The 13,724-nt window shown below is 44.7% G+C and overlaps 1 protein-coding gene and 1 long non-coding RNA gene across 2 annotated transcripts; one reads left to right on the forward strand and one right to left on the reverse strand.

Moving 5' to 3' along the window:
* Positions 1-4: 4 nt before the first annotated feature.
* On the reverse strand, positions 5-12,756 carry TEKT5 (tektin 5). Its single transcript, XM_020808414.3, has 7 exons — positions 11,773-12,756; positions 9,029-9,112; positions 8,018-8,088; positions 7,010-7,153; positions 5,866-6,088; positions 3,979-4,133; positions 5-390 (listed from the first exon to the last, which is right to left on the reverse strand). The coding sequence occupies exons 1-7, from the start codon at positions 12,481-12,483 to the stop codon at positions 174-176; spliced, it is 1,605 nt and encodes a 534-aa protein (XP_020664073.1). The 5' UTR covers positions 12,484-12,756; the 3' UTR covers positions 5-173.
* On the forward strand, positions 5,960-7,190 carry LOC140702546 (uncharacterized). Its single transcript, XR_012081750.2, has 2 exons — positions 5,960-6,095; positions 6,909-7,190. It is a non-coding gene; the product is annotated as an uncharacterized LOC140702546 (long non-coding RNA).
* Positions 12,757-13,724: the final 968 nt, after the last annotated feature.

Raw genomic sequence — 13,724 nt, forward strand, 5'->3', positions numbered from 1 at the left:
TGGATTTCATTTCCATTAAGTTTTATTTCCACTCTGCTTTTTCTAACTTTCCTTTTCCCTTCTGTCTCCGCTTTTCTAAAAAATAAGGAACGAGGAGAAATGGATCCCTTGATTGGCCATCTTTTATGTCATGTCAACAGGATCAAGGAAGCCGAGGCGCCCTCCCGGGCCGCTCAGGTGTAGCCGACCAGGCGAGGGGTGCTGGGGAAGGTCTTGCGCATCCCCATGCATTTCTCCTTGTCGATGAAGAGGGAGTTGGCCTTCACCAGGAGGTCGTGCTCCAGCCTGGCCTTGTTGAGGATCAGCAGCTGGAGGGTGTCCTGAGCCTCGCGCAGGCGGAGTTTGAGGGTCTGCAGGGTGTCGTCGATGGTGAAGACTTCATTCACCAGCCTGGAAAAAAAGAGAAGAAAGAGAGGACAGAAGGGGGTTATTTCTTGCCAGGGGTTTTATGGGAGGCCCTCTCAGCTCTGAGAGAAGCCCTCTCTGGAGACGCTAGATGGGAAACTCTGGCAGCAACATGGAGGCACCAGAGATGAACAAAATACCTCTCCTCCTTTGGATTACAACTCCCAGTTAACATGGCCCCCAAAATATCTTTTCCCCATTTCTATTTTATTTATTTATTTATTTATTTATTTATTTATTTATTTATTTATTTATTTATTTATTTATTTATATATATATATATATATATATATATATATATATATATATATATATATATATATATATATATATATATATATATATATATATATATATATATATATATATATATATATCCCGCCCATCTAGTCAATTGACCACTCTGGGCTGCTAACAACACATAAAAATAAAACAATTTAAAATATAACAACAATATACAGCATCCTCTGCGGCTGCTACCAACTTGGTATTGGAGGGAGGGAGTCACAGCGACATCAGGTGGCCAGAAACGGGTATTACACCTAAGTAGCAGATAGGCGAGACAACACCAGCGTCCTCATGGCAGATGCCCCAAAGGCAGTATTACAGCTCCTACTTCAGCAGAAGCTGGGGAAACATGGCTGGTGAGCGAGTCTTCCTTGATTCCATCCTGTTCTGGCCCAGACTGAGTTCTCAAGACTGCCTGATTCTCCATCCCTGACTGGCCGCTGCCTTCCCTCCAGCTCGACTACAGGCCGTTGACCCATTTAGTATATACAGTACTGTATATCTGCAAGGGTGTGGTGGTTTTTCTCCAGAACGGCAGGCCTCTTTACTGCACACATAAGATTATTTTGGAAAGAAGTCAAGGGTTTTGATCCAGACTCGGTAGCGATCACAGGAGGGTTCCTGCATGCAACGTCCAAGGATACTTTTTGGAGCATTCAACCCAGTGTCTGTTTTTGCAGAGATAACAACTCAGACGGCTTGAGAGCCAGGAGTTCCTGAAGTATTTGAAATGTAGCATCTCCTCCTGTCATCTCAGCAACTCTCCCACCGGAGCTCTCTGTATGCTTTTGGTTTAGGCAGAGATAGGCAGTGGGAAGGATTCTGCCCTGTGCAAGAAATCGTTCCAAGCTATTGGGAAGATGGGCCTAATTATGCTCCCACCCCCACCCTTACGATGTGCTCTGCACAGGCCAAAGTTATGTTGCCTCAGCCATGGAAGAAGGGTCGGCCTTTTAAACTAAACCGCGTGGAGTCTTCAATTTCATTTCATTTTATTCTGGCCTTGATTGTTATCTCATTATGCTGCATTCCAATTGATCTGGCTCAGCCGTGGGTTTTTTTTTTTTTTTTTTTTGTTCTCTGTTTTAATCGACTGTTTCAAATTCATTTGCTGTGTGTTTTATCTGTTGCTTTCATTGTGTTTTTTCCCCTCACTTGTAATGTGCTTATTATTTTTGCAAGCCACCCAGAGGGTGTTAGTTATAGGGCGCCTTCTTAATCCTATAAATTAATCCATGCAGAGGCCCCTGCCGAGCACAGAGTGGTAGTTCATAGTCAGGTGCTGCCCCTGGGGCTTTTTGCCTAAAGTCACCCACACTGACCTCCAGGTCCACAGCCTGTGTGTGTGCTTCCCAGCCACAAAAGAGGAGCATGCCGTAGGCAGCTCCTTGGGAGAGAAACGAGTCAGGGTTGGGGGTATGGATGGGTGGGAAGGGAGGATTTTGAAGGGGAAGCCACTAAGGCTGCCTGACTGAGACCAGGAATGTGGGTCTTATTTTGGGCACAGAAGCCCTTCAAGATAAAAAGTGAAACTGTTTAAAAAATTCTTCTTTTTAAGTGTGATGGTGAGCATTGTGTGCAGCTTTGTGGATAAGCCGCTGAGGCAGTTCTTTTCCTGTGCCTGCTCTTTGCTGGCTGGGATCCCGAGAGTTAAAGTTTGCAAGCTTTGCTCTAAACCCCCTTTGATCCTCAGCCAAAATCTGTCAATGCCTCTCCATCTAGATAACTGCAGGAGATGAGATCTCTGCTCCCACCCACTGAGGCATTAATACAGGTGCATTTGGAAAAGATGACTCAACTCTTCCAGGCTTTTCCCTTTTTCTTTTTTAATTGCTGTTGTTCAAGGAAGTAAGACTCCCCACTCCCCCCTTGGCACTAAACCCACCCTAACTCAAATCCAGAGCCTGGACTGCAAATATCTTGCCTTCATAAGTGATAAGAAGGAGGAGTCAGATGTTTCCTCTGTGGCTGAAAAAAGGGAAGCCCACAGCCTTCCAGAGATATCTAAAGCCGGGACAGGAGGGGAGAATGCATCAATAAAAGCATAGGGGGGGGAATGGACTTTGGATATTCCGTGAGAAGGCAAGACTCACTGGAAAAGCCAGTTGTGCTGGGAAAAACTGAATCAAGAGGAAAAAAGGGGAAATAGGAGAACATGAGAAGGATCAGCTCAACCAAGGAAGCCACCATAGCCTTGCCTTTGCAAGACCTGAGCTGGACTGTTGATGACGGGACTCAACTAATCACTAATGCATAGGGTCCCTGTATGTCAGAGGTGACACAATGGCCCATGACAACATTGTCAATGAAACTAGTTGTTGTGATCATCATCATCATCATCATCATCATCAGTTCTATTATTATTTAAGAGTTAGCAGCCTTCTCCCCTGTTGCAGGAGTATAGCAGAACAGGATAGCCTGCAGCTCTTATATTCTTAGATAGGAACTCTTCACTGGCATATTTTTGTTCTGTGTCCCAGTACGGGTTCCTTTAAAATACTTTGGCTATTAAAATACTGTACAGTATCAGGAAGCTTGAGAAAGTGCTTCTGCCCACAGGTGACAGGGCCCCTGATGCACTGAAGGGGTCACTTTCCTCCCCACCCTAGTTACTTTCATAGGTCTTCTGAAAGAAGGAAATATAGAGCATGGGGGGAAAGACTTTATTAATTTCTTCCCCGAATGGTTGTTTCAGTTGGCCTGGCATCCCGCATGCAGTCAGAGATGCTGTAGCTGTTAACAGAGCATCTCTTGACAGAAAGAGCTTAACAACACGACTTAACAACTAAACAACAACATATTACATCAATTCAAAATAGATAACCACACAGTTCTGCTAGGTGTTTTGAAAAAGGCAGAAACAATGAACTAAGCACTCAGTTCATCAGAGAACAGGAACGTTTTAATTAAGAGGCCAATAGCGAAGAAGCAGGAGAGACTTCAAAAGGAAGGGAGAAGACATTAAACAGCTAATTAAAGGACTAGCAGTCATGGGAAGTGAACTCTCTATTGACCAAGAACTTGCGTGGTGGGAATCCTGTGCCGGAGACAAGCATGATAGAGTCCTTGTGGCACAAAAAGGCCCCCTCCCCTGAGTACTAGCTACTTCCAACTGGAGCAGATCTGTTGGGTCGGTGGGACTTACCTAGCTTAGCCTATTGGGAGAGAAATCAGCTATCAATGTATCGCCAAGCTTTGCTGCGGGGTTTGAACCTGCGATCAACCATTAAGTGAATTTCGGACAGCCGCATGAGCAAAACGGGAGGAGAAAGGGGAGCCACTCACTTGAACTGTGGGACATCCCGGCAGAGCTCCATGTTGGGCCTCCACGTCCTTGCTTCTAGGCGAGTCTGAGCCACCTTGAGGGGGCATTCCTTGGCCATAATGGCCCTTTCCAGCAACATGATCGTGTTCTCCGTCTGGAAGATTTCTTGGAGTGTCTGGGGGGGGGGGGTAAACAAAGAAAAGACAATGTGTTGGTTTATTCCTTGGCTTTTGAAGGGAAAAAAACCTTCCTGCTTATTTGACATGACTTTCGCCTCTTGTCTCCTGGACTTATTCTAACCTAAGTATTCCTCGTAGGATTGCTTTGGGAAAAAAAAATCTTAACATGAGAAGGGCAAAGCCACAAGGCTGAAGAATCCACCATATGGGACATAACACCTATCTCTTTTGGTTCCTGAAAAATACACATGAATGTCTTCTTCCAACACAACATTTTTCTGTGTTGGGTTATTTCAAATACAACATTGACCTGCAGAACACACTTGTGACGCTTGCTCTGTGTTGGTTCTGGCTAACAGCGCCTACATTCAGATTGATTCTTCTGTATCCCTTCCTGTGTTTTTTTTTTAATCTTACTATGAATTATACGCAAACCAAAATGAAACAAGATTTGCATTCCATGTCTTATAAATGTAATTTCCAAACTTCTTCTACCAGGACTGCATATTGGATCAAAATAATTCATGCCATTGGAAAACGAACAGATTGCTTGGGCACTTCAGCAAACCACGTTGTTCCGATTGACATTATTCCATGGCTATCTTCCAATATTCCAAGAATCAGGGAAAGCAGAGAGAGAGAGAGAGAAAGGGCAAGAGAACATTCATGCATCTACAGAAGCACAGACAGAGAGAGAACATCTGAGCCAGGGTGAAAGGTAGCTACACAGCTTCCAAACATACCAACTTTTTACACCCTTCTGTTCCAGGAAAATACCTACACATTTGTCCTCTGGCATTTAGGGTTGAATTTACATCAGTTTATGTAAATTCACCTCCACCTTCTTCAGAGAAAGCTGCTATGCCTCAACCACACTTTTTAAAAAAACAAACAAACAGAAAGGGAACAGCACGTCGTTTAAATCATCTTGCTTACACAAAATCCACCTTGGAGCAAACACTGAGGATGAATCATTAAGATACCAAATAGGCAGTCAAGTTAGTTTCTCTGCTTGGGTTGTAGGGGTGGAAGGGGCCGGGAAGGTCGTCTCCTGTGCTTCAGGCAGCAAAATGCCTCCCATTCGCCATGAGAAGGTTGTGTTCAGCATGGGAAGAGGGATTTGTGAGCCATAACGTCCCAGCTATACAACGCCAAGAGCCTGGAGAAATTACTTTTCAGCCTACAATTCCCAGAATTCCCAGGCTGAACGGAAGCCATTGTTGGCCTCTCCTCTTCAGGCAGCAGGAAATCTTGGGCAAACCCAATGCATGCTAAATCTTTGTAGGCCAGCCTGTGATCCAGAGGCTTCAAGGACCCTCTCCTTTGCCAGAGCATGGAATTAAGCATGGAAGCAAAACCCGTGGACGGCCAAGACAGAGGGAGAGTCTTTTGCAGCAGAAGAGTCTGTATTCATCAGCCTGCGTCTGTTGGAAAGGGAGTTGTTTTCCCCTGGAGATGGGGCATCTAGCCCTAGAAGGCAGAATCCTGCTCCCAACAGAACAACATGCCTTTCCACCTCTTTCTACTTCACCCGCAGTTTTTCAGATCTTGCAGGAGAAGCTACCGAGGATTTTCCTTGTGCAAGGAAAGGCCCCGTTGGCTGGATGAAGAGGGACCTGGCAACAGAGCAGACGAAGCTCCCCAAGTGAATCAAGGTGCTTCCCTTGAGTAGAGCGCCAACAGGCCGGCCCATCCCGCTTCTCCAAAAAGTGTCACCTTCCTACCTACCTTGGCCAGCTGTGCTTGCAGCTGGTTCTTTGCATCCGCTGTTTCTGAGATCCGGGCATCGAAGGCCAAGTTGGTGTCTGTCCACTGCCGCCACATGTCATCCGAAGTGGTCTCTAGCGTATGATCTGCTTCACTGCAGAGGGTGGCGGAGTTGGCCCGGGCATTCTGGGAATACCGAATGTTGTCATCACTGAACTTTGCCCACGTTTCAGGAACTGAGATTCTGCAAGGTAAGAATGGATCTGTTGTTAAAACCTGGGCAGTGTGTCCAGCGTCTTAGGTTGTTCTGCAACCGTTCACACAAGTTAAGTTTTCCCTAAAGGTTTGTGCCACTTTCATCTTTGACTACTAATATGTTCTTTCTTCCTTTTCAAAGTTTGTATTAATTGCATTTTAATTTGTTTAACCTCATCATCATAGTTCAAAAAGGTCCCACAAAAAAAGTTTTTTCACACTTTGCACAGAAGATCGAAACTCTAGATTCCAAACAACAGCAAAGATGGGCCTGGCCTGGCCTCTTCTGGGGGGAAGCTCTAAAATCTGGGAGCAATGAGAGAAAGGCCTCTCCTGATTATCTTAATACTTGGGCAAGCTTTACTAGATTGAGGGTTTTATGTGCGAATTTTTGCCTCCTAAGAAATGTGTGAACTCATTAGCTACGTAAAAGCTTCAGCGTGGATTCAGCCAAGCTGTCAAATGTTTTATGCAGGTGACAGTGAACCCTATTTCATGTTTAAAATGAATGGGTATTCTCAGAAAGTTCTCTGGATCATTTCTACTGAAGCCCACTGTAATGTGAATCATCATCAGCGTCATGTAAAATTTAAGAGGCAACGCTAAAGCTGGACTCCAAATAAGCAATGTAATAGGCATTTGGGTTTGAAAACCAAGGCATAAGGCTGTGTGTTGTGTTGTTTTGAACTTGGAGTGCAGTATACGTTAAAGGGCTTCAGGAGATTTTACAAGTTCAGTAGTCAACTGTTTAATATTATTTCAAATATTTGTCTCTGACAATTCACGACATTCATTTTCTATTTGAATAGGTCTGATACAACATCAGGAGATTGATTCTGTACCAGTGCTACATTGCCACATACTTAATTCCTCTCTCTAGCTCTGATACGTGAAATGCCCCTGCACTTACGTTCCATCAATCTTTTCCACTCCATGGTAGAAGTTAATGCTGTCGGAAGTATTCCTCAGATTATAGCATTTTTCATCAATGAAATGGGCTGAGTTTTTATCGCCGAGATCCCTTTCAAGGGCATGCTGAGCATCTCTGTTAATGCTACAAAGACAAATAAAAAAGATCTGTTATTTCAGCATCTTTACAAGTTTTAGCATGTTTTGGGCCTAAGTGACAACGCTGCCCACACACACAAAGGTTCACTTCTATGCTGACAATTTATAAAAACAAACCGTGAATGTTGCCTTAAAGTTTTGTAAAACACCAGCATGGTTTAGTTGACACAATTGATGAGATGCTTATTAAAAGTAGGTTGTGGGATGGATGGATGGATGGATGGATGGATGGATGGATGGATGGATGGATGGATGGATGGATGGATGGATGGGATTGATTGACTGACTGACTGACTGACTGATTGATTGATTGATTGATTGATTGATTGATTGATTATCATTTAGAGCTCCTGGACACCTCTGATTCCTTTCCAGGGCATGACAAATAAGCATTAGGACATTTCATCTGAAAAGAATGTTTTTCGGCCACATCGTCTGAAAGGGTCAGGCGGTCTCACTGGCAGAGGCCAAAGAAGGTCTGTGCATCATGGGATGTTTTAGCCTGTAGTGTCTCCACATTTTAAACCCATATTTAAATTGCAGGGTTCCTACCAGAAGAAGAAGAAAATAAACAGGAGAAGAAGAGAAATATCCACAGTGATCTTTTTAGCAGCTGTAGGCTATTTCAGTTCCTGCCTTTAAGAATCCTGGGAGTGATTTCTGGATAGCTGGCAACCCAGACAGGTTAAAGGTCTCTTGAACTGACAGCCATTCATGGAAGGGTCACACCCTAAAAGAGACTTCTCTAAGCAAAGACCACGAAGCTATAACTGGGGTCACTGCATCATAACTGATGGGGACACGCTCATGACCCGCCTTTAGAGACTCAACTGCATTTTCAAAAGCTTACTTCAATTGCTGTTCCATTCTTTCTGCAAGCTTCCTCATTTTTTCTTGGCACGCTCTGATCAGATCAACCTCCTATAATAGAATAGACACACCTGTCAGTGAAGGCAGGATTAATTTCTATATAGAATTGGCTTTTTGCAAATACAGATGTGGGAACAACGTGTGTTCTGTTCCCTCCAGGCTACGCTGCTTGAGTAACATGGATGGCGTATAATAACGCTCAGGGTAACATTTAAACTTGAGGGGGGGGGGGAACCTAACAGGTGAATGACAACAGCCGGTTCAGTGTCTGGTGAAGCAGGCATTAATCCAGGATAACTTTTGAAAAAAAATAGGTTGAAGCAAGTTAGAGTGACCCGAGACTTTATTTTAGTGGCTCATTTTTATCTTGCTGCAGAAGATTAGCATAATAGCTACTGCCTTCTGGACCATATAACATAGCAATCACAACCTCTCCCATTGTAATTATCCCTTGATAGGAGATCTTTCCTCCCATTAACCACTACAGAAAATGCCATTTTTTCTTGGTGCTTAACAACAGGACAAAAACGAAAGCTATTTGGAAGCTGTCTGTTTTGTGTTGGCTGCTCTCTCAGTTGAGTCTCCTGTGCCTTTTTCTGAATGCCATTATGGGGTGAAATTAACTTTATGTAGGGAGGAATCTAATTGGTTTTGATGAGTAAAGCTTAAATGTATGGGTTCTAAAGGCACTGTTGATGGAAGAAAGTTTTAACTGGGTGCTCTCGCTTTCCTGTGTGCATGACAGACCATCTCTAGGGCACGTGTTTGAAGGAACAAATAGTATTGCAACCGTTCCAGCAGTCAGATGCCCCTGTTCTTCTATAATAAGTCTGGCTTTGGTTTGATTGAAAAATGGGGAAAAAAGTCTTCCACTTGCTGTAAAGTTTCACGTGGCTTTCCACAGACAGGAAATGAATGCAAAGGACAACAAGTAATTAACCAGTATCTTGACCATCTCTGAGAGAAACCATTCCATAAAGCCTGGAAGTACCTGTATGAGATGCTTCTCCACGCTGTCATGGACCAAGTCAATCCCCATCCGTTTCTCCCGATTGTATAAACACTCCAAAGCGACCTGCAAGGAAGCAAGAAAGCAAATCAGTCTGTCCCTAGTAAGACACCAACTGCCCTCTGTTCTCAACTATTCTTGAGGGTTTCCTGCTTGTGTTCTTTATCTAGTTGGCTCAGTGGATCCATATACACAGGGATTAGCCAGCATTACCTGATTAAACCAGGTGAACCAGGTGAATGTGAAGATGGGTGGCTTCTTTGTGGTAGCCCCTAGATGTGGGCATGCACCACCAATTCAGTGGATTGTGCTGGTTTGTTTCTCAGCTGAACAGGTGCCTTGTGTTTCCTAGCCCTGCCTCCTCAGGCAGGCACCCGCTCAGAGGCTGTGCCCAGAGGAGGAGGGGCAAGGAAGCCATGGTGCTTCCCCTGAGTGGGCACAGGCTAGAGGAGGCAGGGCTAGGAAGCACCAAACACCTGTTCAGACGAGGAAAAAACCAGTACGAATGGCTGAACTGGTAGCACCCATTAGGTGATGTGGTCTCACCACTTAGATTAGGTGGCTCTCACTGTTCAATGTTTCCACTGTCAGCGAAAGGCGTATCTTTTCACTCCAGCATTTTCCTTTACATTTCTCCACAGTTAACATCACCACTTACTCTTTTTTTAAATGTATCGTGTTTAATGGATTCCATTGCTTTTATTCTATTATTACTTCCAGCCCCCCATTCTATTTCAGTTTTTAGAAAACCTGCAAACTCCTTTAAGATTTTCTTAAAATGTTAAGCAGCATACTAATGCTCTAAAATAAACAAATGAAAAAAAATAAGCAAATAAAACAGATATTGCTATGATCCAGTAAGCTCTCTGGCTTATCAGACTAGCAGAAAGGAAGTCTGAGTCAACAGACATCCTTGGAATTAGTTTTTATCTGCTCTGACTAGATAATCGAGGGGCATTTGAGGAATGTGATGATAGTGAAACCAAATGCAAACTGATGCATCCGCTCCTCCTGGACTCATGTGTGGACCAGAGCTTCCACTTCTCCAAATGTCCTAAGGCATTCTCTTTTTCATTCCAAAAAAGGAAGGGTTGGGGAAGGAATCAATGAATGAGTAGTTGAGAGGTGATGTGTTTATGAATTAGCATTTTGGGAGAAAGGAGGTTTAAAATATGCATTTATATACTTATTTCTCTGTGGACATTTTTACAGATTTCATTAGGACATTGAGCCAAGAGGAACTGGGAAAACCTATCTGTCAATGCCAGTCACTACTACACAGTCAATAGATCCAATGAGGAGCTGCCAGGACCTTGGAGAGCGCCAGCGCTTTTCCTAGCTGAGCTGAAGAAGCATGTTGTCTCAGCAGAAGACTGGCATTACTTTGAAGGCCCAAGGAGTCAGCAGGAGGTGACTTTCCATTCCCATAATCGCTGGAAGAGCTCCTGGATTAGTTCTCCAGCAGCACAGATGTGATTCTTGGTCTCTGGATATCCGAGGAACATGTTCTCAGGCCTGGAGGTCACTGAGAAGGTTTCCAAGGGTTCTCCTCCCTTAGGTTGTGCAACATAGCTTGAATCCACCTTGAAACACCTAACCTCTTTGGGGACATTAGAGAGAAGGATGAACTGTGGGCAAAAGACCTCTTTGATCTCTCCAGAAAGAGCCTTTTCTTGTGAAGCTTCTTGCATAAATCAAAGTGTCTTGTGACATATTTTGTCTCAGTTTTATGAGCCTGTGTGCCTCAAAGAGAAGGGTGTTGACTGTCTAAGTTTTTTTTAATCCCCCATGGAGATATTTTTCTGATCTGCAGCTGTGTACACTTTACCTTGATCAGCCTAGCACTTGGGTCAGCAGCATGCAAAGTGCCATTGGGAAAAGCAAGGCTCCTCTGCCATCACTCTGGGGTAGGGCTGGCCATCTCACCCATTCATCCTAGCCTGTGGCTCTTGTCTGCTACCCTGCATCAGAGAGCCTGGAACTGCTCAAAGTAATGTGTGTTGGATTTCCTTTGGGAAGATTGCAGCATTGATTCTAGCTGCTTGCAAGAGAATGAAAGAGGAGGAGGAGAAAAGGAAACTATAGCCTCCTATTTCCCTGCTATGTTTGAAGAAGTGTTATGACTCCAACAGTTGCTGCTTTTTAGCAAACTGTGCTGAACTGAAAAAAGAGTCGGATGTGTATTCACGAAGAGTCAGACATGACTTAACAACTAAGCAACAAAACTGAACTGATTTGACGAAGAGAAAGGCTCAAATGCCACCTCGTGGTCAGTTTTTGACTCACAGAAAACCTGGGCTTCAAAGCCTTAGGGTGCAGTTCTTTTACTTCTCCTCTGAGATGCATGCTACATCTCCAGCAACCAAACTTTATTTCCCCTCCTAGTAGCTTTACACTCTCTGTACTTTTCTGCAGTCAAACTATGATGTTCACATGGTTTTTTGTTCTGGACCATTCACATGGAAAGGTTCAATCAACACTAGATTTACAAAATCCCAGGCATTTGGACAAAGCTTCTGAATAGGGAAATGTCAACACATGTCTAAAACATGCTTTTAAAGTCACTTTTCAAAGCAACTGGGAGACGTTATTCATGACACCTGTCAAGCAGATTTGTTGAAACTTGTGACATTGCTTTGGGAAGTGAGTACCCCACTCCACAAAAGTCTGGGTGGGTCGTTTCCTATCCCACCAAGAGGGTTGGGAGCGGTTCCCCCAGCACCCACCTGCAAGGGTCCCTGGACTTCATCCGCAGCACACTCCAGCCGCCTCTTGGCCGTGTCCAGGGCCCGCGTGTCGGTCAGCAGCCGTTCCAGCTCATAGGTCAGCTCGGACTTCCAGAAATCAATGTCGGCTAGCCTCTGCCCGAGGTTCTTCCCAGAATCCTCCTGCTGCCGCCGAGTCAGCTGGTCCTTGTCCTGAATGAGCCGCGTGGAGTCAGCACTCAGCTTGCCAGCCCAGTGCCGGTAAGCCTCTGACCCTTTAATCTGGTTGGCGTTGGCTTTGTACCAGTCTTGGGGGCTGTACCGGGCATACAAGGCTGACCTCATCGCAGGCAGGACGGTGGGCGGCCGTAGCGAGGGGCAGAGGCGCCCACCGCCCTCATCATTGGGCCGGAAGGAAGACACTTTGTAGAACAAGCTGGGCCGCCATGAACTCAGGTAGCGGTAACCTGGCAGGTAATAGGCCTGGTAGCTGTCCTGACTGAGGCTGGTCGGAGCCACCTCTGGGAGGAGGCAGCTTTTCCGAGGCCCGCAGTAACTGGCCGTCTGGGTGGTGCCCAGGAACTCCATCTGATCCTCCAAGGAGCCTCCGTGCAGGCCGCCTTCCTTGAAGGTCAGGCCCCAGGAAGCAGCTGGGTGCAAATTTGGCCCCTCTGCACTGGTGGTGCCTGGTGCTCTGTGACCTGGCGATGGTGTCACAGAAGGGGAGGACATGATGGGCCCACAGCCTTGGCAGCCACTGCCATCCTTGTCTGGAAAGCCCAACGGCAGGACCGGCACGCTTCAAACAGGGACCGCGAGCCCAAAGAGCTGGCCATTGGTGGTGGGGGTGGTAGTAGTTTTAGCCCCAAATGCAATGCCGGTTCTGGAAACAAACCTGTTTCCAGAATCGGCATTGCATTCAGGGCTAAAACTGCAACCACCCAAAAAGAGGGTCCCTCTGGGTTTGAATCCTTCGTCAGGGGGCCCAACCAGAGCCTGGAAAGTTCTTTTTGCAGTTTGTTCCTGTTACTTGCTACAGTGCTTGAAAGTAACTTGTTGTCATGGATATAATATTTTAGTAACTTGCTACAAGTTGCTTCTCGTTTCTTACTTTTTTAAAAAAAAAAGCATGCCATTTTGATAAGAAAATGGCATAAAACTTGACTTGCTAATTGCCTCTGAAAATAAAATGAAACTTTAAAAAGCAATCAGGCAAGGTAACTCAATGCTCCACGGAAGGAACTTCTTTCCCGTCGGTTGCATGGCTTCTGGAATGCCACTTTCTTATATCTTTCTTGCCTAAATAAGTGAATCTCATTATATGGAGTGATGGGGAAAAAAGAGCCAAACTTTTTGAATGTTTGTGAGTTATTTTTAATTCGTCAGCCTGTTGCCCTTAACTGGTGTTTCAGTGGGTTCTTGCCAGGTTTATTTGCATTTTTAAATGTGGTTGGTCTGTTTCCCCCTCCATTAAAGTCAAAAGCAAAAGGCAGCATTTCTTTTTTTCTTTGGGCTAGGATGCTTTGAGCTGCTGCCAAGCTGAGGGACTGCTAATTGTGTGGTGAATTAGACATGAAGGCCAGAATCCTCTGGGCAATTTACACTGGCGTAAAGGAAATGGTGTACAGTACCTGGAACTGGATTAAGAAGGAATTCTTGGAAAGCTTTTTAATTTTTGAAAACAGCAGCATTCAAATAAATATACTATTTTGCTTTGTTCTTGCTGCTTCTTGGTAATACATTTAATGACTGTTTTGCCTTTTTAAAAAGTTGAATTTGACGGTTTACATAGTGAGGGAGACCTGGTGGCTTATTTGATGTCTCCTTTGCTTTCTAAATTTAATTCGACGGTTTATGTATATATTGAGGAGGATGTGGGGCTGAAACAGTGTCACTTTGTGGGGGGGAGTTTATTCCCTCCCACAAAAAAAGCTTTAACCACGTAAAAATAAAAAGAACATTAAGCATTTGCG

The sequence above is a fragment of the Pogona vitticeps genome, chromosome 13 (assembly GCF_051106095.1).
Source record: "Pogona vitticeps strain Pit_001003342236 chromosome 13, PviZW2.1, whole genome shotgun sequence".
Classification (NCBI taxonomy): Eukaryota; Metazoa; Chordata; class Lepidosauria; order Squamata; family Agamidae; genus Pogona; species Pogona vitticeps.